We start from the raw sequence: 26,462 nt of genomic DNA, 5'->3' as shown, positions 1-26,462 counted from the left end.
CAGATATAAAAACAAGACAACAGCCGGTTTACTGTTTAATTGGCTATTGTCTGGCTTTCCATTTGCTTACTTTCTTACCAAATGTGTTAGATGGAAGAGATGAGCAAATCTTTGTTCACTTTTCGAATGAATGTTTCTCTGTTTAGAACACAAATCATTACATGAATTAGAACTTCAAAAGAAACGTTTTTAATCAGGCGATGCGCAGTGTTGTAAATTTGTAATACACTCAACCCTCTTTTTTACGGCAGTTTTTTATACGTCACTTCGTTTTACAGCCTCCTTTTTACGGCACGTGACGTAAAAAGAATTTGAAACATTATTGACATCCAAAAGTAAACCTATAAGAAGGCACTCTTAGAAACTCAAAGAACAAAGTATATTCATCATTTGCCTTCAACAATTGTTCCGTTCCAGGTCATCCAAGAATTTCCTGGAGTCGACACGCGTAACCAAGGACCTAAGGTCTACAAGCGTAGCGAAAGAGCTGTTATCTATTGTAAAAAATGGTTTATGCCCTATTTGATATATTAAACAAAATTCTGTTCCATGTCATACAAGAATTTCCTGGAAAATAGGTCTTGAGGTCTACCCGCGTAACCAAAGGGCTGTTATCTCTTTTTTAAAATGGTTCATGCTCTATATGATCTATTAAACCAAACTCAATATGCCTTAAGCAGCCGTTCCTTTCCTGGTCATCCAAGAATTCCCTAGACTCCTCAGCCGCAGATTCATCCCAATTATATTCTCCGAGTATTTGTCTTTCACTCGCGTCTCAAATGTAGGCATATGGGCATATGAGTAGTTCTAAGATCTCCAAATCGTCCTGGAGTTTGAATCAAATGGTCCATCGAATCAACCAAGTCTTCCAAGATGTTTCCAGCCATGGTAACCACCCAATTCTGTCCTCCAAATATTTTTCTTTCACTTGCTGGACAATTTGGAGATCTTACAATATCGAATATGCCTGTATTTGAGACGTTAGTAAAAGACCAATACTCAGAAGACAAAATTGGGTTGACAGCGAGACTGGGGACATCATGGAAGCCTTGGTTGATTCGGTAGACCATTTGATTCATACTTCAGGACAATTTGGAGATCTTACAACACCTCATATGTTTTGTTTTGATACGCAAGTGAAAGACAAATCCTCGTAGGACATAATTGAGTTGATACCACGGCTTGGGACATCACGAAGGCTTTGGTTGTTTGGTGGACCATTTGATTCAAACTCCAGGTCAATTTGGAGATCTTATAACATTTCCTGGATTTGGAGAGATCTTACAATACCTCATGTGAGACGCAAGTGAATGTATTTTAAAGTATCCTCACGATCAATAAATTAAGTGGAAAAATTCTTTTTACGTCACATTCGGTTTAAGTGCCCCCAATAAGTGACGTAAAAAGAGGGTTGAGTGTAGAACGAAATGGCCAATTTATGTCTTAAGAACTTTATTTATCTGAAAAACTGTTAATCTGATGCGATGTTTAAAAATAACAAAACACAAGAAAAAGCCTGTTGATCTATTGTAGAATAAATAGATTGTTTGTACTGTAAACGGAAAATTTCGCATAGTTATACCCATTGCTCTGTTCCATGAGGCAGATAATTTTCAGAAAGTAAAATACACATTTGGTAAATCAACTGTACACTACTTCTTAACAACGAAACCAACGATATCGCATTTTTTCGGGTAAAGATTCGGGTTCGCAGAATATGCGGATTGCCCGGAATGCGTAGGTGAGGTGGACTCGGATTGGATTTGACCGGCATGGATTTGACCCAGGACAAACTCATCTAGAGGATGTGCCGGGACGAGGATATTTAGAATGCGGTAAACACAGCAGCTCAACAGATTATGTCGAAACTGCAGCGATGGTGGCGTTTTGAATAAAACTAGCAGCTGCAGTACCAGTGATGCTGTGAACACCTTGTTCACCTCGGTAACCAGCATGTCGCGGATGGTCTGGTCTAATTCCGTTACCCCTTGCTTGAAAAAAAATTAATACAACCATAGGTAATGTGACCAGACGATCCGCATTTCGCGGGACGCTGCATTTTCCAACTTTGTTTTACAAATTTATTACAATTCATACAGCCTTACAAATGTCTTTCCATTTTTTTTTGGGCCAAAATCTATGCGAAATGCAGTTTTGGAGGATCCATCTTCAAGCCAGTTACGCAATCCAGATAGGTGTCCCGCATTTTGCAGGACGCTTGCTGGTCACATTAACCATAAGTGATGATGTTTCAGAAGAAAACAGAAAAATGAAATAATGTTTAAATATACCTATATACAATATGATTCTTTTTTCTGGAAAACTGTACACATTCTGTGGATTGATTTTCTGGGGAATGGAATTCTTGGTAATAGAATTCTGGGTTATGTTACGCTGGGGAATAGTATAGAACCATATTAATCATATGGACTCGGAGAAAACGGTGGGTACAGTTTTTGGAATTGGAATGTTTAACAATCACTGACACACGGCTGCCAAAATTTATACTCACCAATCCACAGTCTATTACAGGACACCAAGAGAGCCGTTATTCGAACAAAGGAAAATCCAAGCTTTCCTGTTCCCAGCATTTTGGAAACATACGGTTCAATATCGATATCCTGTATATGTCCATATGTTTCTGATGAAAAAAGCCGTAATGTAGAATCCAATCTGTAACAAAACCGAAATAATAGCATCAATTAATCTTTGTGCCTACTTCATTACTCTTTATACCTAATGGATATCCATACGCCCAGGCCAGTGGCTGCCATCTGACGTATTTGACTTTCTTTCCGGGGGTGCGCCTCGAACGAATGTAGTACGGTTAAAGTGATAGGGTCTATAACGTGAATCCTGTTTCGATGCGCAGCCCATACTTTATCTCCGACTATGGTTAGGCATCGAATCGAGTGCTTCGGTGATCCTAGCGTCAATATGTGATAATTATTAGCGTCCCATTCGCCACAGATTTGTCTCCTGAACACCACGAGCGACCCGTTTGCTAATGCCACAACAACTCGGGACTCTACATGCACTATCGATAGAATAGAATCCGGCAGTTTAATTCGATGTAAACACACGTTCCACCTGGCAATGGAACTATGCACATACAGCATTCCATTTTGAGCGCCCATCCACATTGTTGGACCAACGGATGACACTGGCGGATCATCGTCGTCGGACGGTTTATTATCAGCGTCCGCTTCACTCGCAGCCGTTATGTTATCATTCTTATCAGTATTGACCTCACATGAATTTTCTATTGGTTCTAGTGCATCTTCAATTGGAGATTCCTGAAAATCGGGATGAATAGGAGCGTAAGTTCTACCAGATGCGAAATTTTGATATTTTTACAATTTATGTAATCCTGTGTTTATTTTAAATCGTATAGGAAATCCGTACGGCTAATATTTCAACACAATATTACATACCTTTTTGTTGTGATTTTGATCACAATTCACAGGTTGAACTTCTACACTCTCGACTATATTTTCGCTCTTATTTTGGGCCACCAGTGGCTCTTGTCTTACATAAGTAACCTTTCCAATATCATCCGGAGAAGTACCAGGATTTTCCAACATTTCTCCTAAAAACATATTTGTATTGAAAGTCCTAGAAAATCAACCCACGGTAATATTACAAACCTGCTTTGGTAACTTCACTATTTTCCAGAAGGGCATAATCCTTCTCCTCTGCACCCTGTACGGTGCATATACAAAGTAAATGGTTTTGACAGACAGGAAACGAGTCGAGCACTTCCGCAGGGTTTTTGGCATCGATGACGGTAACTGTGCTCGCCGAGTGCGTGCTGGTGCAGATCCAGACGAATGAGCTCAGCTCTGTTTCACTGTTCAAGGCGTTATTGATAGACACCAGTTGTTTTTCAAGAGATTCTAGTTCGTTTATTTCTGCTGATACTCCCTCAGTAATTTCAGTGATTTTTGTTTCGGATTTCTTAGAATAGAATATGCTTGCACCAACCATACAGCCACCATCTCTGGTGTAACCACCGTGGAGATTTACGCCACTGGCACACCAAACTTTCATGTGCGGGCTGGCTTCAGCCAGTGGTCTACAATAGACAGGAACAGGGACAGGAACACCGCTATTTACTTTAGAAGAACCTCCACCAACTAAAGGTTTTGTAGAAGGTAAGCTCCATCCATATGCCTGCAATCGACCGTCTTCTTTTTGCACGTGGGCCCTTACTTGCCTATATTGATCCCGCCTCCTTTGGTTGGCCCGTTCCGAATTGGCCATTTCCGGTTCTTTAGTAAGAATCAACACATTCGAAGATTTCAAAGAGCTAAAATGAGCGGGACTATTGAAAAGTCTGGCTTCGGGAATCCCCTGCATACTAGGGCTTTGGTTTGTACTATATCGAAGTAACCTCCCTGAAGATTCGGGCGGCGGTCTATCGCCTGAACTAAAAAGGTTACTAAAAAACTTCCAGATGCTCTGCTTTGATTTTTTGTCCAGGTTTTCAACCCTAGAGGCACGCATCATTTCCGTCCAGCGTACAGCATCTTGTAATTCCATGAATCGTTCTTTATACTGCAAAGTAAAACACAATAGAGACTAACAACTTACACAAAACAAACTGATTATAAACATTTAACCTGATTCCTCTCCATTAGCACACGAGCCATCTCAACTCTGGTGAATCGTTTCCTCTGAGCCATTGGAATGTCACCTTCCTCTTCTTGGTCGACCGTGGTTTGTTTAACCTGGGCTTTCGTTTTCTTCAGCTCCTCCTCCAGCTCGGTAACTTTGGATTTCAGTTTATTTCTTGCCAAAATCACTGCGTTCAACTCTTCCCGCAGGATTTCTATTTCACCAGTCAGTTCGTCGACCTTCACTATAAGATCGTCTTTGACGATGTTTAATGCATTTCTGAAATAGGATGATTAGCGTTCGATTAACTCTGTATAACAAAAGTGTTTCTGAGCAAATTGTTATTACTTACTTGGTAGCCAGCAGCTCATTGTTTTCCATAATTAGGTTTTCAACTTCTTTTCCCATTCCTAAAATAAAGACACATATTTAGGGCGATATTTCAACTGTGCTTGGCAGATGATTTGAGAAATGTATTATTGGGGATTTTAGCAAATTAGTCAGTCATTCCAATAACAATGATTCGATGTAAAAATATATACATTTTTATCTTCTCGATATTTTCTTTGGCCGAGCTGCCAAAGAATGAGTGAAGAAAAAAATACCGAATTTCATTGTCTCATAGCAAATTTAACGTTTCATGCCGGTTTTGTCATTGTTCAAAATACAAATTGAAAAACCATACTTACCGAAGAAATTGTCATTAACTGAAAATCAAAAAATGAACTAGTTTAGTTAGTAATTTCAATCGCGATGGATTAATTTAGATAATAATATATTAGTTGAATGGGAATATTGGTGATGAAAATGGAAAAGCATTCTCTGAAGAACAAAGAGACATCATTTTTGGTTAATTTCCATTCTTTTACATTATAGTTCGAAAAAAAAGACAACTTTAACAGCATTGTACTGACACTAAAACCGGGAAGTCAGCTACGTGATTGAAGCTGTACGCTCACCAAAATATGTATCCGAAGTTATTTAGTATATCTATGTCCATTTGCTTTCTGGGGAATTATTATTTCTCATGTAAAAGATACCTAATTAATCCACAGCAATGGTAACGATTGGTATATAACACTATGAGTTTTTGTGCCTACTATTAAAATTAAAAAGCAATCGTTACCGCAAGTACAACCATTTCCTCTATAATCGACACGTAAGACGAACCGAAGCAAACCTACGTAAGAACCCAAAAAACTTTAGGTCGTTTGTTAATCCCAAACGGAAGGAATCTGGGCTATGTTTATTGGAAATGAGTTCACCCGACAATTCAAGCAAGTGTTTCGCGATTTCACTGCCTCGCCGGTGCAAGTGTTACGTGCCATTGACTGGACGCCACGTGATGTGCTGCATTTTGAAATTCCCCGCATTACTGAAGATATGGTGATAGCCGCAATGCGCAAACTGAAACTCTCCTTCACAACCGGGCCAGATGGGATTCCATCATCAGTTTTGAAGCGTTGTGCTGTAAATCAGTGCCGCCCACTTGCGAGAATTTTCCAGGTTTCGGCACTGCAAATGGAGTTTCCTTCCAACTGGAAACATTCGTATATATTTCCGGTGCACAAAAAGGGAGTTAAGCGGAACATGCTCAATTACCGCAGAATCACATCTATGCCTGCCTGTTCGAAGTCGTTCGAAATTATTATGCATGACGCTTTATTTGCGTGTTTTAAAAACTACATTGATTTCGATCAACACAGTTTTTATCCGAAGCGGTCGGTTACGACGAACTTGGTTCAATTTACGTCCAGCTGCCTGCGTTGTTTGGACTCCGGATGGCAGGTTGATGCAGCATATATGGATCTGAAAGCCGCTTTCGATACTGTGGGTGGACCATGAAATTCTGGTTGCTAAGCTGATGTTACTCGGCGTTTCATATATGTCATATTTGCAGAATCGTTTGATGCGTGTAAAAATTGGCACGTCAGAATCAGAAGTTTTCGCAAACAAATCGGGAGTACCTCAAGGCAGCAATCTGGGCCCACTACTATTCTCGATCTTTATTAATGATATTTTCATGCTGTTGTCACAAGGCTGCCGCCTCTTCTACGCAGACAATTCAAAAATCTATTACGTTAAAAAAAAAACCTGACAGACTGCAACGAACTGCAAAATATGTTGTATATTTTTGCGGACTGGTGCTCAAGAAATCTCATGTACTTGAGTATTGAAAAATGCAACATCATTTCATATCACCGGAAAAACGCACCAATCATCTTTTTTTTATTTATTTATTGTTGCTACATCAACAGACTAATTTGTCCCAATGATGGTGTGATAAAAAAAAATTTGGGCGAATATAAAACAAAACTAAAAGTTATACATTTAAAACAATTTACAAAAACATATCAGTCTTTACGTAGTCTACTGTGCTAAAAAGAACTGGTAGAAACGGCGGCGCAGCGTCTGTCGGGGAATGTTAAAGTCGAACAAAGCTGAGACACGATTGAATTTTCTCTGCAACCCGCTGATAGCACCATTCATGCTGTAGTTAGTTCGGCTGAAAGGCATTCTTAGGGGCCATCCACAAAGTACGTCACGCTCCTGGGAGGGGGGGTTCCGAGCAGCGTGACGACTCTTACAAAAATTTGAGAGTTTCAATACAAAAAGTGTGACGAAGGGGGGAGGGGGGTTGAAAATCACCGATTTTTGCGTGACGTACTTTATGGATCTTCCCTTAGCATTGCGCCGATTCGTAGTGCTCTGGGACGGACGTTGATGCTAATTTGATTCATGATAGAGCTACAGTCAATTCGGCCTTGCAAGATGTCAGCAATTAGAAGAGCTCGAGTTGTCTCCCTACGGTGTCGAAGCGGTTCCAAATGTATCAACTGACATCGCGATTCATAGCTTGGAAGACGTTGTGGATCCCTCCATGGAAGTTTACGTAGTGCGAAACGTAAAAATCGGCGTTGCACCGACTCGATTCTGTCGGAACCGTTGTTATAGTTCGGGTTCCACACTGCGGAGCCGTATTCCAGTATAGAACGTACCAGCGAGGAGTACAATGGGATGATGTTACTGGGATGGTTAACCCCCAAACCTTTCACCTGAGTCCTCCGTTCGATCGTGGAGTCAAGTAGCTTATAATCGAAATTAATTGGTTCTTTTTTCCGGGAGAACGTAATCACAGAGCATTTTATCGGGTTGACCACCATTCGGTTGATGGAACACCAGCCAGAAAATAATAGTAGTTGATTCTGCAAAAAGCGACAATCGTTTATCGAGTTGATCCGGAGGAACATCTTCAAATCGTCAGCGTATGAAAGCCTTGGACATTTAATTATGAAGTTCACGTCATTGAAGTATAATAAGAAAATCAGCGGTCCTAGGTGGCTTCCTTGTGGTATTCCCGATGAAGCCGGGAAATCGTCAGATGTGCATTCGCCGACGGAGACCGACAGCCGGCGTCCAGTCATGTATGTACGGAGCCATTCTAAGAAAGAACCACATATTCCAAGCCTTTGGAGTTTTGCTATAGCGATAGAGTGGTTCAGCTTGTCGAAGGCGGCGGATAAGTCGGTATATATTACGTCCGTTTGCGCCCTGTCATTCATGCATTCTGTAATATATGAAGTGAGGCACAACAAGTTAGAAGTTGTGAAGCGGCCGATCCTAAACCCATGTTGGTCTTCGGACAAATAATGTTTGCGGTGAGAAAGCAGAGGTTCCATGATTACAAGTTCGAACAGCTTTGAAATGGAGCTCAGAGACGTTATTCCTCTATAGTTATCCACGTCTCATCTATTTCCCTTTTTGTGAAAAGGAAACATGTTAGCAGTCTTCCAGCATGAAGGAAAGTGACCATTGAAGATAGATAGCCTATACAGCGCAAGCAGAGGTGTTAGCAAAACTAGAAATGTGTTTCTTAAGGAATGCAGAGGGGACACCATCGGGGCCGGGGTTAAATGAAAGCTTGAGTCGTGAAGCAGCAGTCGAGATCATTTCGGCGTCGATGTCGATATTGCTCAGTGCTTGGCCGAACAGTGGGACGTTATTCGCTGCGAGAGTAACTTCGGCGTCGGACAGCTGTTCGTCGATGAAAACGTCAGAGAACTTCAACGAAAAAAGACGACAAATGTCCTTAGGAGTTGAAGCGGCCTCATCGTGTAATGTCATTGTCGAAGGCACATTCGCAAAAGGCACTGGCAATTAAATGCGAAAAATTTGGTTATAGATTACTATATGAAAAGTTGTCTAATGTTTTTCTTAGCTTTTGTGCACACACATACACACACACACATACACACATACATACACACGGACGGACAGACATTTGCTCAGCTCGTTGAGCTGAGTCGATTGGTATATAACACTATGGGTTTCCGAGGCATCTATAAAAAGTTCGTTTTCGGAGTGAAATGACAGCCTTTCGGTACAACTTTGTTGTACACGGTTAGAAAAAAGTACCTGATTTTAGGTACTTTTTTTCTCTTGCATCTACCTCCCTCTTCCCTTTGTTGTCATAAAATGAAGACTGAAGAGCAAAGCCACTCAACAAGGGCAGTAAAGTGTGGGAACCCAACGTTAAGTAATCTCATGTTTACAAAAGTTGAGTGAAATTTACCTAACTTTTGGTTAGTTTCTATTTTAAATTAAGTATAAGTTACTTAATATTAAGTGAATTTTACTTAATTTCAAGAAAAAAGTACTTAATTTTGAGTTCCCACACTAAACCCCCGATTTATTATTACAAATGACACGGGTATACTACAAAAGTTCAATTAAATGGACGCAGTGGTTCATCCCGAACAAAAAAAAGAAAAAAAAAACAGATTAATCCACCTATCGTTGGTGGTGCCTTTCTCGCATTTAGTTGAGACACCAACCTTATATGGAGTATATATGGTCCGATGTACCATTTTCTTCATAACTTTCAAACGCAATGAGCGATCGTTATAAAATTCAATAGTGATCAACAAGGCTTTGTCCCCTGTCGAATGAAACTTGTTGCGAGAAAATCGGTTAAGGATTACTATACGAAAAGTTGTCTAATGTTTTTCATAGCTTGCACACACATACGCACACACATACACACATACATACACACGGACAGACAGACATGTGCTCAGCTCATCGAGTTGAGTCGATTGGTATATAATACTATGGGTCTCAGAGGCTTCAATCAAAAGTTCGTTTTCGGAGTGAAATGATAGCCTTTCGGTACAACTTAGTTGTACGAGAAAGGCAAAAAACCTTTTTACTTGTGTATTTTGAAAAGTTTCATGGCAACATTCGTATGTAATTCGTCACCCCAGATATGTTTTTCAATTAGGCAATGAAGTTTTTACAAAAAAATATGAATTTTGGTTTTTTAGTTCAAAAAACAATTTCCACGATATTAGGCCACCATCCCGCTCAGTAGTGCATAATACCGCGGTTGAATTTCTTCAGTAAAATGACTCCTAAAAAAATGTATACTGTACTCCTTGGATCACATGGCCAAAGCCTTGGACAGTGTGAGAAACGGTACATCAATCCGCTTTGCCTCTCATTTGTATGGGATCCCGGAAAGCACCATTAGAGATAGGATAAAATTGCGATATTCAAAGTCTTCGCCTGGGGCACCACCAATCCTCAAGTATGAAGATAAAAAATGCATAGTTGATTGGCTGATTGGTATGGCTAAAGCTGCACTTCCTATAAACACACAACGCCTCCGTGCTTTTGTCACTAAATATATAAAAATAGCGAAGATCCAGAACCCCTTTTAAAACTGGAATTCCCGGAACCAAATGGGTGGCAGGATTTTTGATTTTTCCCCGGAGCAAATCACGCTATGGTTTGAAGAAATCTCAGCTTACATTAAAGAGGGAAATCTACAAGAAGCTATGAAAAAACCCAAACAAATTTTCAATATGGATGAAACTGCTGTGCGCACTATTCCAACACGGGACGTAGTGTTGGCAAAAGCAAATGGAAAACAAGTGCATACTCGTGTTGGCAATTCAGATAAGGAATCATATACAGCTCTTTTTCCGGAAATGCTGCTGGTATGCTTGCTCCGGCTGTTGCTGATGTTGTTCCCTTATAAGCAAAGAGTGCCTGGCGATATATATAGAAAACTTCCGAAAGGATGGGCAGCTGGCAAAACTGATTCCGGATGGATGACAAGTGATACATTTTTCCTCTATTTGCGGGATGTCTGTGGCTTTTGCGTGAGAAAATTGAATTCCCTGTCGTCATATTCGTAGACGGCCATTCTTCGCACGTTTCTGCAGAGTCGATTGCTAAGAATATGGTTCTTATTTGTTTACCGCCTAATACGGCCCAGATACCCCAACCATTGGACGTCAGTTTCTTTAGGCCACTAAAACAGTACTAGAATCAACTTCTAGTTGAATGGAGAATTGATAATGCAGGAGACTTGCTACCACGCAGTGCAATTGCGCCGTTGCCCCACAAAGCAGTCAAAAGAATGGATAACTTGGTATCAATTCTGATGAACGATTTTAAACGATTTGGTTTGTACCCGTGGGATGTTAAGGCTGCGAAATGGTGAGTTGACATCCGGGAAGGGGCGCCTAACATAGCTCTGGTCCTCACAAGTTCCAATACTCACGCTTCCGATGACAATTGACCGCCAGCTAAGGGTTGCGTACTTAGCTGGTAGTGCAGCCTGGGCACTGTTGTCCTTCTGACATCAGCTAGAGTGAGAGGGTGCGTCCTGTGGGGTCTGCCTAGGATGTGGTGGGGTTCGACAGTGGGCTCTGTTGAACTTCTATAAAAAGCTGCATGTGTCCCCAAGCAGGTCCTATCAAAACGACCGAGTGCCGCTCAAAGCGCACTAGCCTAGTCCTGGTGTTGGGTGGGACTTTAATCAAATTTGACCCGACTGATCGAGCGTCTGTCCACCAAGGAGGTGCGGCTCCAACAGCGTCTGTTCTGGCATCCAGCGGCTGAGTATGAAATGCTATTCCCCGGAAGCTATACCTAAGATGGCTGCCCCATCCCGGTGGATAGGGAACCTTGGGCCAACAACCTACTGTTCCCGAAACATCAATTTGTTCGAGAATCCGATAATGAAAGAATACGGACTAGTTTTACGGCGACGACTCTTAGCGCGAAACAACGGACACGAATAGGAACATGGAACGTTTTAACCCTAGCCCAGCCCAGGGTAAATTGGCACAACTTGCCAATGAGGCATGCCGAGATCCTGGGACTGAGTGAAGTCCGTTGGCCAAACTTTGGAGAACACAGAACGCCGTCGGGACAAGTTCTGCTATACTCTGGTTCACGAGGTGAATACGCTCCCCGACATCGCGGAGTTGGCTTCCTACTAAGCGCTCAGGCACACTCTGCGCTTATGAAGTGGGAACCTATAAGTGAAAGGATAATCGTTGCCAGATTTAGAACACGGGTCCGAAACCTTACTATAATCCAATGTTATGCGCCAACCGATGCTGCCGATCTGCAAGACAAAGAGAACTCAATGCCGTCGTAGATAGAATTCCGAAGGGTGATATCAAGATCTGTTTGAGCGACTTCAATTATGGGACGCCATGGTCTCGGAGAAATGAGCGAAAACGGAGAGCTGTTCGCAGAATTTTGTGGTAATAACGACATGTTGATCGGGGGATCGCTTTTCCCTCATCGACCGGTTCACAAGGTCACGTGGGTCTCCCGTGACGGCTTTACAGAAAATCAAATCGACCACATCTGCATCAGCCGAAAATGGAAACGGAGCCTTCTTGATGTACGGAATAATCGTAGTGCCGATATCGCGTCTGATCATCACCTCCTCATCGGCGAAATACGCCTGCGTATTGCGTGGATTCGTCGGCAGGAGGAAAGAGTTGGACGACGATTCAACACACGCAGACTGGAAGATGCTACGGTGAAACGGTTCTTCGTTAAAGAACTGGAGACGCGTGCTGCAGATATTCCGGAAGGTGGCAGCGTGGAAGACCAATGGACCGCCATCAAGAATGCCTTCATCACCACCAGCGAGAACAATCTGGGCGAACTACACACCCAGAGAAAACAATGGATCACCGAGAAGCCAAAGCCGCGATAGAGCGATCGAAAACCAGTGGAGCCAAAGTCTTAGCCCGTCAACGATACGCGGCTCTTAAGAAGGAAGTAAAACGATCATGTCGACGGGACAAGCGAGCGTGGGCAGACTCTCTGGACGACGAAGAAGAGAGAGCCGCTGCAACCGGGGACATTCGCCTCCTCTACGATATCGCACAAGCGGAGCGAAGATGAATGCAACGATGCCTGTGAAAGACGCGAATGATCAGTTATTGACCGATCCGACTGACCAGTGCCAGCCAGGCCATCGCCACCTCGGCATGATCTGCTTAGGATCCGACGCATAACACGCGTCAATACCGAAGCTCCATCATTGCTAGAGATTCAAACAGCCATCCAAAGCATGAAATCGAATAAAGCCCCAGGGGTCGACCGCATATCAGCCGAGATGCTCAAAGCTGACCCCATAACATCCGCTCAACTACTGCATCGTTTATTTCGTAATATCTGGGACACCGCAACTTTCTCGGTCGACTGGATGCAAGGTATCTTAGTGAAGGTGCCCAAAAAGGGTGACCTGACTGTATGCGATAACTGGCGAGGCATTATGTTGCTGTGTACCGTTCTCAAAGTTCTGTGCAAAATTATTCTAGCCCTGATTCAGGAGAAGATCGATGCGACTCTCCGGTGGCAGCAGGCCGGATTCCGTGCCCGAAGATCATGTGTGGACCATATTGTCACGCTCCGCATAATTCTGGAGCAGGTCAACGGAATTCCAAGAGTCCCTTTACTTGGTATTCATTGACTACGAAAAAGCTTTCGACCGTCTCAATCACGAGACCATGTGGGATACCCTGAGACGCAAGGGTGTTCCTGAGAAAATCATCGGCCTCATCGAAGCACAGTACGAGGCCTTTTCGTGTAGAGTGCTGCACAATGGGGTCCTGTCCGACCCTATCCGGGTCGTACCTGGTGTGAGGCAAGGATGTATTCTATCACCGTTACTGTTCCTCATCGTAATCGATGAGATTCTGGTAGATGCGATTGACCGTGAGCCAAACCGCGGGCTGTTATGGCAGCCTATAACCATGGAGCACCTAAACGACTTCGAATTGGCGGACGACGTTGCACTCCTCGCGCAACGGCGCTCTGATATGCAGAGTAAGCTTAACGACCTTGCGAGCGCTCCTCTTCGGCAAGTTTAGTCATCAACGTCAACAAAACCAAATCGTTGGATGTAAACACGGTGACTCCTTCCAGTTTCACAGTAGGCGGGCAACCAATGGAGAATGTTGAAAGCTTCCAATATCTTGGTAGCCAAATGGCGTCAGACGGCGGTACCAAGATCGACATAAGCGCACGGATCAAGAAAGCAAGGGCTGCCTTTTCGAGTTTAAGAAATATCTGGAAAAACAGGCAGATAAGTGAACGCACCAAAATACGAATTTTCAACTCTAACGTGAAATCGCTAGCGAAACATGGTGTGTATCAGTGGAGAACACTCAACGGCATTAGCAGATGCCTGCAGTATATAATTCGGACCTGGTGGCCTCACAACTGGTTCTTAAACAACGAGCTCCATCGTCGTTGTCACCAGAGGCCGATAGCAACAGAAATTCGGGATCGGAAGTGGGACTGGGTCGGCCACACTCTATGTAGGGGCGGAAACGAAATCTGTAAACAAGCATTAAACTGGAACCCAGCGAGACATCGCAGCAGAGGCAGACCCAGAGGCTCATGGCGGCGAAGCCTCAATAAAGAAATAAAAGAAGTCGACCGAAATCTAACCTGGCAACAGGTTAAAGCGATAGCCGGGCAACGCTCAGGATGGAGATCTTTCAAGTCGGCCCTTTGCACCACCGGAGGTGTACAGGATCCATAAGTAAGTAAGATGTTAATGCGGTTAACTATTCGGCACTGTTGGATAGACTATCTACTACAGAAGGTGCTACTCATAAGAATCGAGCAAATGAAGAATTTTCGAATGAACCGCAAGCAAGTGGTAACCATGCAAACTTGTTGGCTGAGGTCCAGGCTTACATGACGCAGAAACAAATTGATGTATTCAACCGAAGTGATTCTTCCAATGAGTGGTTGGGTTGCCCAGAAGAAACTGCACTTTTCCACGTCTAGCAAAAAAAAAGGATCAACATAGTTCTACCCCAACAGAAATGCCAGTACATGTACAGGTGAGGACATCGCTGGACGCAGAACCATCACTCAGTGGCTTCGGGGAATCTTTAGGTATTAGATATAATGATATTTTTTACAATTTGCTGAATTGATCATTTTACTATGGGTTCACCAAAGCGAAACGCACCATTAGACATGCCCATCCGAACGTTCTAGAGATGCACTGAAGTATTTTTTTTATATCCCTACAATTGAAAAGAAACAGACTCCAAACACAATGTCTAAACCAATATCCCCCCTCGGTCGCAACTAGCGATGCTTATGAAATGTATTTGGAAAATGTCGAGAACATCAAGACCACCAAACTACTGTATGAGGAAAAAATGGAACGGCAAGAGAAGAGGAAAACTACTAGCAGACGCAGACAAAAAGGCCGAATTACTGAAGAATAAGAAAAAGAAGAAGCAAAAGTGATTATATATGATTTTTAATAATGATAAATTGGAAATAAAGTTATATAATTGTTGCTCAGTGAGTATTAGTTTGAAATGTATTGTATATTGTATTGAACAAGTCTATTAAACAACACACGGAATTAGGAACTTTTCTGCGCGGTATTTGGAATCACACCTAAAAAAAGCACGGTATTAGGCGTATGTGTATGTCGACAAATATTATCATTTTCGCGTGTTTTGTCAATTCATTAGTACAAATTATTTTTTTTTCCATAAAGAATATGAAATATTGAATGAAACAACGCGTTGATCAATTACGATTATCGCATATTCATTTTTTTATTACCCGGGTAGAGGTGAATAACAAACAAATAACATAATAATAAAAATTTTTGCTGTGATATCAGATTTTGTTATTCCTATGTTGTTCATGAATAACATAAAATAACATCCTAACAGCAAATTTTGTTATAATAGTAAAATTTGTTATTATGTTATTGTATGGAAGCTAAAACAGCTAGAACAGAACAACAAATGAAGAACATATGTTGCAATCATAACAAAGTTTGTTATTCATTTATCATTTGCATTTTCAACATATCAATAATTACTGATTTTGATATTTTCCTTTCTATAAATATTTTGCTATTGGTTTGCTCTTATAATAGCAAAATGAGTTATTTTTTAGCTATTCGCTCGAACAACTTTTGCTATTATTGTAGTTTATATCAAACAAACTAGCATCAGATTTTGCTATTCTGTTATTCATATATTAATGGTAAAACTTGTTATTTGCTATTTTCTTCTACCCGGGTACCATCTTAAGTTGAACATGCTCTTAACCCCACAGTATTAGGGCATGTCACGGTAAACATTATTTTATACTTTAGTTTTCATTTTGTGAGAAATTATATTATTAAACTTGACTGACTCGGAGTTTGCTGCCGTAATCTGGCAAAATGACGTATACGCCATTTTCCAAAAATGGTGTTAACGAGTAGCACTCATCGTACTCTTTAACAGAAAAAATGGAAAACATGTATGTTGTAAAATGGCACATACGTCACTTTTTCAGATTACGGCAGTTTGGAGCCACAACATTAAATAATATTTCGTTGACATATTGGCCGAACCTTCTCTATTTTAGTAGGGTTGCTTGCTCCATGACTTGTTTCTTATTTTTGTGATTTTTTCAGCAGTAAGCACGCATGTTACTAATAAGAAGCAACGAAATTGGTGCTGTATTTATTTGTTTGATGATACGATGAATATATGTTCAATGAAACGGCACAGTTCCTTTAAAGTAGCACATTTTGCCCAAATCTTAAAATGTTATTAATAGAATGTTTAAATTTCAAATACTATCATCAATAAGAAATCTGAAAAGGCCCTGTATTTGCTTGAGTAAATAAGGGCTTAATAGTTAGAAACAGAGCAATTTGATTATGTATTTAATTATTAGTTGTATTTCCAGAAGTTTTGAAAAAACAAATTGCTAATAATTCTACACCGTATGGAAGTTGTCGTTTCCAATATCAATACTTATAATCAAACCCCATAAATTCAAAAGTCAAATGTAAATACATTTCGTGTATACAAGTCCTACGTCTACTCGCGGTTATGTTTAAAACATGAATTACCCATTGCTTGCCTTTTGTAAAAAAAAAATGGATATGAGAGGGATGGGAATAACTTCGAGCTGCTCATATGACAGCATTATATCAATATGCGCACACAACCGCGACATAACGGTGTTGAGGTCTGTTTACAACCTAAACTTCCAAAACTCCGTGCACTGCTGTAGCAAAACTACACGTGAGCCGGAGCTCCGTGTACACGACACACGGTTCTAATTTTTGAACCGAACCGAAACCAGTTAGTGACGAATTTCGCGCCAACCCTTCTATGGGGCTGGCAGCACCATCTCAGAATCGAATGAAACTTGGTGGGCATAAATATATGGTATTTCTAAGCCACTCTGCATACTTAGTTTTTCAAAAATTGTCAAGAGTAACATTTGATGAGGGCCTAATTTTTTTTCATGGATTTTTTATAAATCCATGTAACTCTAAAATGACAAGACCTACAAAAAAGTGTTGTATGGCGGACTGTCGTGAAATTCCCAGAAGTTTTTTGGAAAAATATTCAAAAACTAAAAAACTATTTCTACACTGAAAAAAAAAATAGTTTTAAAAATTAAAATCGATATTATAAAAAAATCTCATCTCAGAAATCGATCAAATTTTTTCTGCATATAGGTATTTTAATTATCTAACTTTTCTGGGAATAATGTTCCTGTGACATATTTAAGGAAAAAAGTTTTTCTAACAAAACTTTTTCATGTCCATATTGAGTGAAAATTTATCAGCGTGTTTTATGCCTTCAGCGCCAATTATAGGTTCAGCAGCCTATCATCAACCAACGACACATTTTGGACGTATAAAAATTTGTTTGGGAAGCAATTTAGCATAATCTAACATAATTGTGGACCAACATTTGAAAAGGGTTTATGTTTTATTTGACTTTTGTATCGAAGTAACTTAAAACAATTACAAAAAATAGTTACTTTGAAAACGGGCAATGTTGCCGAAACGAAACTGAAGTGATATTTAATTGTAATAGTGGAAAAGAAGATGTTGTTTTTCAGCAAAGGCTAACCACTGAACGGTGTAATTTAGAAACCGTTAAAAACCTTTAGAGTAGATGAATTTGTATCGAGTTTTATTGAAAAAATTGATAAACTTTTAACTTATGACATTATTTGCAAACAGCAATACACTTGTACTGTCAGATTTCTTTGAAAATTATTCATTCATTATCCAAAATGCTGCTCAAGGTTGGAATGATTCCCAGGCAACAATACATCCATTCGAAGTTTACTTTTAAAGATACGGTTAATTGGAAAACGTTAGCTTTATTAATCAGAAGTAATGACCCATGACATAAAAGCTCTTCACTTATTCATTTCAAAATCAATTGACTTTTTGAAACAGTCGATCGGTTTTACAAAACATTCTTTTGTGCCTGGAGGATCTGCAGCACATTATAAAAATAAAAAGAACTTTGCAAGTCTGTGTAATTTTAATTTAAAACATGGCTTAGAAGCAGAATGGCACCTTTTTGAAACATCGCACGGAAAAGGCCCTATTGATGGCACTATGAAACGGATGGCAAAACTAGCAAGTCTTGCTAAAGATTATGGAAATACTATCAAGACTCCTCGGGAGTTGTACGAATAAGCGAATGGGCACGTTTTCAATCAAACAAAAATATCGCTATATTACATTTCTGTTAGATCACGAATGAGCAATACCGCCATCAGGGGTGGCAAAGGGTCTGGGGGTGAGAATGGCACAGCGCTCTCACCGCGAGCATGGAGGGCGTAGAGCAAAATCGTTCAAAAGGTCTCTTATTTTTGTCTTCTTGCCCTCAGATACATCCATTCTACAAGCATTCTAAGTAGTTGAAACAGTGACCCATTCTCACCCCAATTTGACCCATTGTCACCCCGACGACGGTACTCAACAAGAGTTTGATGAACTTTTCAAAAAAGCAAAAACTATAGTTGGCACACAAAAGCATCATTCTTTTATACCAATCGCTCATAAAAAAATCCTGGCTAAAAATATTCCAACTCAGATGAAGACCCAAAAGTCTTTGACTAAGTTTACAAATTAATGAGTATTCAAGTAGAAATGAGAATTAAATGTAGTAACAAATAAAATTGAAGAAAAAATTAAAAAAATGCGGAAAATTTATTATTCTTCAAATGTCCGTTTACCGGAGATCCCCCTAATGAAATTACCTACCGAGTTTCATCGTTTGGAATCAAAATGTTTATCTGATAATAAAAAGCTCGTTTTTGAAGGGAAATGATAACCTTCCGGTACAACATTGTTGTTCGAAATAGGCAAAAAACTGCAAATCAAGACAAAATTTTCAAAACGACTTATCTGCTTTTGTAAACAAAGATTCAAACGACGATTTGACGAATCTGATAGCTCTCCCACGCAAACCAACACCATCAACAGGAAGCGGAAACCTTCACCTACCTATTGATGGTGTTGGTTTGCGTGGGAGAGCTATCAGATTCGTCAAATCGTCGATTGAATCTTTGTTTACAAAAGCAGATAAGTCGTTTTGAAAATTTTGTCTTGAAATGTAACAAATATGTATGCGATCGATGGCAGTACACGAGGAAATAAAAACGTGCCTGTACAATTGAAATATTGTTAGAGGATATATTTGGGTGGTCCCTATATGATGTCTCATTGTTTTATCTCCAGCTATGTGAGTTGCAATATTAAACGAGTAACATTATTAAAATAACAATACCCCCTACCTGACGAAGCATAATCTCCTGGGTGCACCCATCCGCCAGTTATCTCTGCTTCCTCACTCTCAACTGTGTCGTCCTGGAATGACAGTTCTTGGTAGAGAGTATTACCAGACCTTTGCTCCTTTTTGGTGGTCGTTTTACCACCAATCGAGTTGGTCATAACCGGCGGTTTGGATGCCTCGCTTTCGGGAGACGTTGCCTGATTTACTTGTTGCATTTTCTCCGTTTCGGAAGACTTCTCGGCGGTAACAACCTGGTCTAGTTCATTATGTAATGAAGGAGGCCCTGAGCCATTGCTACTCTCTCCGCTGCACACGACATCCGAGTCGAGCAAGGTGGAGTTTTCCAGCGAGGTAAACCCATAGGATACGGGACCAGACGAACGGGCAATGGGCATCAACCGCGATGCGTGAAGATTCATCCGTTCTGATGCACCACTTACTTGGGAATGGTTAGAATTTCCCATCATGATCTTCGCACGTTCCATATAGTCGACATGCGTTTTGAACAACTCTGTATAACGCTCGTGTAGTTTGTTATACTCCTTCTTGAGTTCACCTTCACGTTCCTCCAATCGACTAGAATGATCCATACTATTTTTATGCTTCAACTCCAGCATACGAACGATACTCTCCAAAGATTCCAATCGACTTGCCAGCTCTTTGTTCTCCTGTTCGGCCAGATCTTCCGTCTCCAGGAGCTTTTGCTCGGCCTGTTTCCGAGCATTTTTCTCTCGCTCATATTGCGTGACCAGCTGTTCATTATCTTCTCGGAGCAGCTCGAGTTCAACATCTTGCTCCTGGTTGTTTTGGTATGCAGAATCCAAACACTCCAGAACATTAACCAGCAACGGCATGAGTGATTTTACGACGTCTTCATCGTAACGCGATATCATGCGTTCGAACTCCTGATAAATTGAACCGGCTAGTGATTGCACCTACAAATAAAAGTAATACATTAGCATAAAGTAGTAACTGTATTTAATTTGACTACTGTACTCTACTGTACTAGAAGGCTTTGCTTTAATTGTCCAGCCAAACTCTGAACTGACGTGTTTAGTAAATTGTTAGTTAGTAAATTGTCTTACGGCCATTCTCTTCACCTCCGTTCAACTTATATTTATGACTCGAAAATGCGCACGCACTATATCTACTGCCGTTCTACGTATAACTATCGCATGTACATAGGAATCCCAGCAGAACGATTCTTTGACAGGGTAGTGGCCATTTAGAGTAGTAGAACAACCTTTCGGGATACTAACGTTCAGGGCAAAGACATTCAGGGTAGTGTCATAGAACCGGCACAACAATTAAGTTTAATAACAACCTGGTGGTTTTATGACTACCGCCTTAGGTTCATATGCAGGAAGTCATGGTTGTTTTTTTTTTTCAATTTGTATGAGAAGAAAAATTATGGACGAGAACAGCTTCCCTGGGAAGCTTACCAGACTGATCAAAGCAACGGTGGATGGTGTGCAAAACTGTGTGAAGATTTCGGGCGAACACTCCAGTTCGTTCGAATCGCGCCGGGGACTAAGACAAGGTGATGGACTTTCGTGCCTGTTGTTCAACATTGCGCTAGAAGGTGTCATGCGGAGAGCCGGGTGTAACAGCCGGGGTACGATTTTCAACAGATCCAGTCAATTTGTTTGCTTCGCGGATGACATGGACATTGTCGGCCGAACATTTGCAAAGGTGGCAGAACTGTACACCCGCCTGAAACGTGAAGCAACAAAAGTTGGACTGGTGGTGAATGCGTCAAAGACAAAGTACATGCTTGTGGGCGGAACCGAGCGCGACAGGGCCCGCCTGGGAAGCAGTGTTACGATAGACGGGGATACCTTCGAGGTGGTCGAGGAATTCGTCTACCTCGGATCCTTGCTAACGGCTGACAACAACGTTAGTCGTGAAATACGAAGGCGCATCATCTGTGGAAGTCGGGCCTACTACGGGCTCCAGAAGAAACTGCGGTCGAAAAAGATTCGCCACCGCACCAAATGTGTCATGTACAAGACGTTAATAAGACCGGTAGTCCTCTACGGACATGAAACATGGACAATGCTCGAGGAGGACTTGCAAGCACTCGGAGTATTCGAGAGACGGGTGCTTAGGACCATCTTTGGCGGTGTGCAAGAAGACGGTGTGTGGCGGCGAAGAATGAACCATGAGCTCGCCCAACTCTACGGCGAACCCAGTATCCAGAAGGTAGCTAAAGCCGGAAGGGTACGATGGGCAGGACATGTTGCAAGAATGCCGGACAGCAACCCTGCAAAGATGGTGTTCGCTTCCGATCCGGCAGGTACGAGACGGCGTGGAGCGCAGCGAGCGAGATGGGCAGACCAGGTGCAGAACGACTTGGCGAGCGTGGGGCGTATCCGAGGATGGAGAGATGCGGCCTCGAACCGTGCATTGTGGCGTCAAATTGTTGATTCAGTGTTATCTGTTTAGATGTTAACTAAATAAATGAATGAAAAAATGAAATGAGAAGAAAAGTACACCAATAAAAAATCCAAGATTTTTTTTAAATCTCTGTTAAGGAAACTTTTAACCCAAGGCTGGCTCGTCTCCGAAGAGATTCAAGATTTCTATTTATGAATCTGCAATCAAAAGGACAATCGGACAATTGGTGTTTCCATATCTGAAAACAACAATTCATTTCAAAACACACCTACAACTGGTGTTGAAGAAAATATCTTGCCAATCCAGGAATAACAGATAAATTTGGTGAGAGAATTCCGTATATGATTAATCAAATTGGCCACAATTTATTGATCCTCCGGCAAAACGAAATCTCGATACTCAAAAGGACCTAAGTAACATTTTTTTCATGAATTAATTTGAATAGCGCAATCAATCTTCGTATTAGTTTTTTCTGCATCACATCACAAGATCATCTGCGTATACGACTAAGTAAGTAGACTTCTTGCTATTCTTCCGAACATTCTTCCGGTATTCATGTAAAAATGCAGTCTTTACGTCAGCGTGCTTGATGCGCATATTTCTTAACTTCCAATTTGCAATACAATAGTTTTTCCCATCCTGCTAATGTTAGCCAGTGGACTCGAGTGGGATGGGAATAACTTCGAGTGACTTCAACTTGCTCATTAGACAGGACTAAAGCTAGTTATGCAAACAGATTCGATGCCTTGAAGATCCAGCACCAGCCAGACAAAGGGACAGAAAGTAAAAGTAAAGTAATTATGCCACTACGTGCAATATCTTGAAGGATGCCTATGAAAACAAACGACAATTGGCATGGTAGATAAATTTAAGGAAGGATTGGTCAAGCTCATACCGATGAACATCCTAAAAAACAATAATACACCTAGCGGTGATATTCTTTATCTCGTGTATCATAAAATGTAATTTGCAAAACTCATGAGAGGTATCCTAAACTCAAAGTATTCTGTGGTTATTAAATAATTATTATGATAGTATTATTGTTATTGTTACATTAGGAGCAATGCCAGCGTCTTGTTAGGAGTGAAGTGGATTTCGGGCGATATGAATCAGACACCAGCTTTCGCACCAAAACAAGCATAGTAGGTATAAGAATATATTGGGAAGGCTAATGTAAGAAATCGTGTCGAATAGTATCAACCTGGGATATCAACTACAGTATCAAATTTCATCCACTAAACGGTATGGGACAATGCAGTGACACTTCATACCACAATGCTAAATTATTAAAAATCTTTTCCATTAATGATCTGCAGAGACCACAGTGGCTTATAGAACCCCGCACGTTTCTAGTCATGTAATTTTCATCTGGCACGTCCTTTGGAACGTGAGAAAAGATGCCAGGACGAACCTCGTCATGCAACACAAAAATGTAGCACCATGTAAAGATGTAGTAATACAACATATGACTCGACACACAACCATCATAACAATGATCTTCGCAGGAAAAATTTTGGCAGCAGGTTGTCAAAATTTTCCAATTAAGAGACCTGAGAAAAAATAAAACTTTTCAAAATACTCTTGCATTCATCCTTCAAGCAGTATGAACATTAAAATATAACGTTTGCAGAACCTGCACTAAGCAAATGTTCCGAGAACAAGGAATAGCCTTGGAAAACTTACTTTTTCAGACATCACCATTGCAGCGTCATCGTGCGTTCCGTAAACAATTTCCGAATCTCCGCCTTCTGCTTCCATGTTGAGTTGACTAGAATTTTGAATTTACGCACTTCAGGAAATGTATTCACTTTTTTTGATCGAAACAACACTTCACAACACGTACAAACTACAAACAATGCATATTTTTTACATAATTCTAATCAGTTGTTGGAATCCGTCGACAATATTATTATTTCGATTTTCTTCAATCACTCATCAACCATGCACACGAAAAAGTCACTGATATGCACGCTGAATGAAGCGAATCAAAATAAAAGGTAAATTTCTAAGCTGACATCATGCAATATTTTTGCTAGGGGCCTAGTTATCCAAAACCATGAAAAACACAGTGGCACAAGTTGCAAATATTTATTATCAATTCAGTGCAAATCCGAATTATAGCCGCTAACAAAGTTGGATTTTTTTCACAATTCATACGTTAAACCCAACTTCGGAAGTGGTGCGCTGTTTTCATTTTGTGATGTGCTATAGGGCACTGCACGGACTGCTTCGTCTCTTTCTCGCTGCAAAGAAATTTGAAAACAACAAGGCCAGTAAACGTCAAAATTTATGAGGAACGAAAGAGAAAGAGATGTTTCCGTGCAGTGCCCTATACAGCGCACTACTTCCGATATTAGGTTTAACGTATGGATTGTGAGAAAAATCCAATTTCAATAGCGGCTATAATTCGATTTTCTACTGAATTTATAATATGTAGTTTCTGCTTATTCGCCACTAATAAAAATCCACACATTTTTATTGGCAAAAATCTAAAGAAATTTACAAACAAATTTTATGTGTGCGTTAACAACCAGCCGATATAGCAAAATCCACTCCACATGATGGTTTTAGTTAATAAAGGTTATGTGCGAATGATTTTTTGGCAGTGGCTGATTTTCTACCCACCACTGCCACATCCAGGCGATATATGCGCAAATAGCCAGCATGAGTTAACCGCCAGAAATTTGTAAGTCGAAAGACATCTAAAGCGTTTTTTTTTTCAAAATTAGGAACTTTTTATAAAAAAAACTATTTGGTACCGGTTACTGAAGAATGTGTCCGCTACTATACGCCTACCAAATATTTTTTCGATGAAGGTGCTCAATGAATCGCCTGCTTTGAGCGTGCTTACAGCGGCACACTAGGAGTTAACTTTCTGAAATCAGTATGGTGATTCACCATTGGCCATTGGCCATTGGCGAAAGGCATCTAAGGTTCGATTTCTCAAAATTAAGCACTTTAATCGAAAAAAATATTTGGTAGGCGTAGTAGCGAACACCATCCTTCATAACCGGTACCAAATAGTTTTTCATGAAAAGTCCCTAATTTAGAGAAAACCCGCGTTAGATGTCTTTCGCCATACAAATTTCTGGCGGTTAACTCTTGCTGGCTATTTTGCGCATATACTATAGCGCCTGGATGTGACAGCGGCGGGTAGAAAATCAGCCACTGCCAATAATTCATTTTGAGCAATCGAACCTTAGATACCTTTCGCCATACTGATTTCAGATAGTTAACTCCTAGTATGCCGCTGTAAGCAAGTTCAAAGTAGGCGATTCATTCACATAGCCGTCATGCTTCCCTGCGGGTCAGTCTCTGATTTGACGTTTATGGAGGTCCACTGCACCCACCGCTCGGAGCATTCTGACAAAAGATATTTTAGTTACAAGATAAAGATTGCCGCTTCGGTTCCCTTTATTCTGCTGTCCGAAACATGTGTGGTACCTAACTGTCAAATCGTATATATTTTTCCTTCATTGACATTTAGATCCCCTATCCTCGCCAGCAAAAGATGTTCCGGACAGCGACGACAGCGACAATGTTTATCTGGTAACTAAAATATCTTTTGTTTGAACAAGAGGTAATAATCTATAGAGGAAGGTTGACGCTGTCGTCACTGGCAAAACATCTGTTGCTGGCAATGATAGGGCGCTAAATGTCAACGCAGGAAAAAAAAAAAGATATTTTAGTTACTAGATAAAGATTGTCACTGTCGTCGCTGTCCGGAACATCTTTTGCTGGCGAGGATAGGGGAGGATAGGAGGATAGGCGAGGATAGGGGATCTAAATCAGGTAACGCAGCTGGCTTGCTCGGCCTCGCCCGAGTGTTTGGTGTGCGCAGGTTTAGAGGAAACGGCGGAACACGTGTTGTTCGTGTGCCCACGTTTTCGCGCAATGCGTGACCACATGTTTGCCACATGTGGTCTGGACACTACCCCGGACAACCTAGTTCGGAGGATGTGTAAAGATGAAGTTGGCTGGAACGCCGTTTTATCGGCTATCGTCCAAATCGTCTCGGAGCTACACAGAAAGTGGCGCGTGGACACAAGGATGGCTAGTTCAGGCGCAAATAAGAGGTGGTCCAAGGGATCGGAGTCGGCTTCATGGGTCATACCTGTGGTCATGCCCTGTGGTCGAACTCGATCCTTTTATCGATCAAGTGGCCGCGCGAAGAACAATATGGTATATGGTATCGTCGCTTTCGCGGCGACGGTCAACCGGGCGGGTTCCGAGCCCGAGAACGGAAAGGGCTCCTCGTCAAGGCTGGGGCAGGCGTAGGCACCGCGCCGGAAAGTCCCTCTGTGTGTTGGCGAATAGACCCTATCGCAGAGAGGTCAATTTGGGGTACACGCGGCATCATCATTCTTGATACCAGTCGTGCAGAGGGAAGCAGGCGCGAAGTCGACCCTTCCCACCTTCCGAGGACATAGGGCGTGGTAAGGCCATCTGGAAAGCCGGCAATGCGCTGGCACGATACCATGGTGTTCTTCTAAAAAAAGCGAGTCACGATGTTCGATGCTGCAAGGACACGCAGCT

At 41.3% G+C, this 26,462-nt stretch overlaps 1 protein-coding gene across 5 annotated transcripts in view; it reads right to left on the bottom strand.

Annotated features, from left to right (window-relative positions):
- The window catches only part of LOC134211647 (JNK-interacting protein 3), a 36,343-nt gene extending 12,442 nt beyond the window's left edge, over positions 1 to 23,901 (bottom strand). For 4 of the 5 annotated variants that reach the window (XR_009979062.1, XR_009979061.1, XM_062688732.1 and 1 more), the window contains exons 1-9: positions 23,610 to 23,901; positions 19,531 to 20,464; positions 5,307 to 5,324; positions 4,970 to 5,027; positions 4,623 to 4,896; positions 3,648 to 4,557; positions 3,435 to 3,589; positions 2,737 to 3,296; positions 2,513 to 2,673 (exon numbers count right to left, since the gene is read on the bottom strand). Coding sequence is in view for 3 of the 5 variants with exons in the window: in XM_062688732.1 (XP_062544716.1) it covers positions 2,513 to 2,673; positions 2,737 to 3,296; positions 3,435 to 3,589; positions 3,648 to 4,557; positions 4,623 to 4,896; positions 4,970 to 5,027; positions 5,307 to 5,324; positions 19,531 to 20,464; positions 23,610 to 23,684 (3,145 nt within the window). In the remaining 2 variants the exon portion in view is untranslated. The remainder of the gene's footprint in view (positions 1 to 2,512; positions 2,674 to 2,736; positions 3,297 to 3,434; positions 3,590 to 3,647; positions 4,558 to 4,622; positions 4,897 to 4,969; positions 5,028 to 5,306; positions 5,325 to 19,530; positions 20,465 to 23,609) is intronic. The other variant, XM_062688733.1, reaches the window with a different exon arrangement.
- Between the last annotated feature and the right edge of the window lie 2,561 nt (positions 23,902 to 26,462).

Source organism: Armigeres subalbatus, chromosome 2 (assembly GCF_024139115.2).
Source record: "Armigeres subalbatus isolate Guangzhou_Male chromosome 2, GZ_Asu_2, whole genome shotgun sequence".
Classification (NCBI taxonomy): Eukaryota; Metazoa; Arthropoda; class Insecta; order Diptera; family Culicidae; genus Armigeres; species Armigeres subalbatus.
Note: the sequence above shows the minus strand (reverse complement) of the source record. Positions and strands in the feature narration are given on the sequence as shown.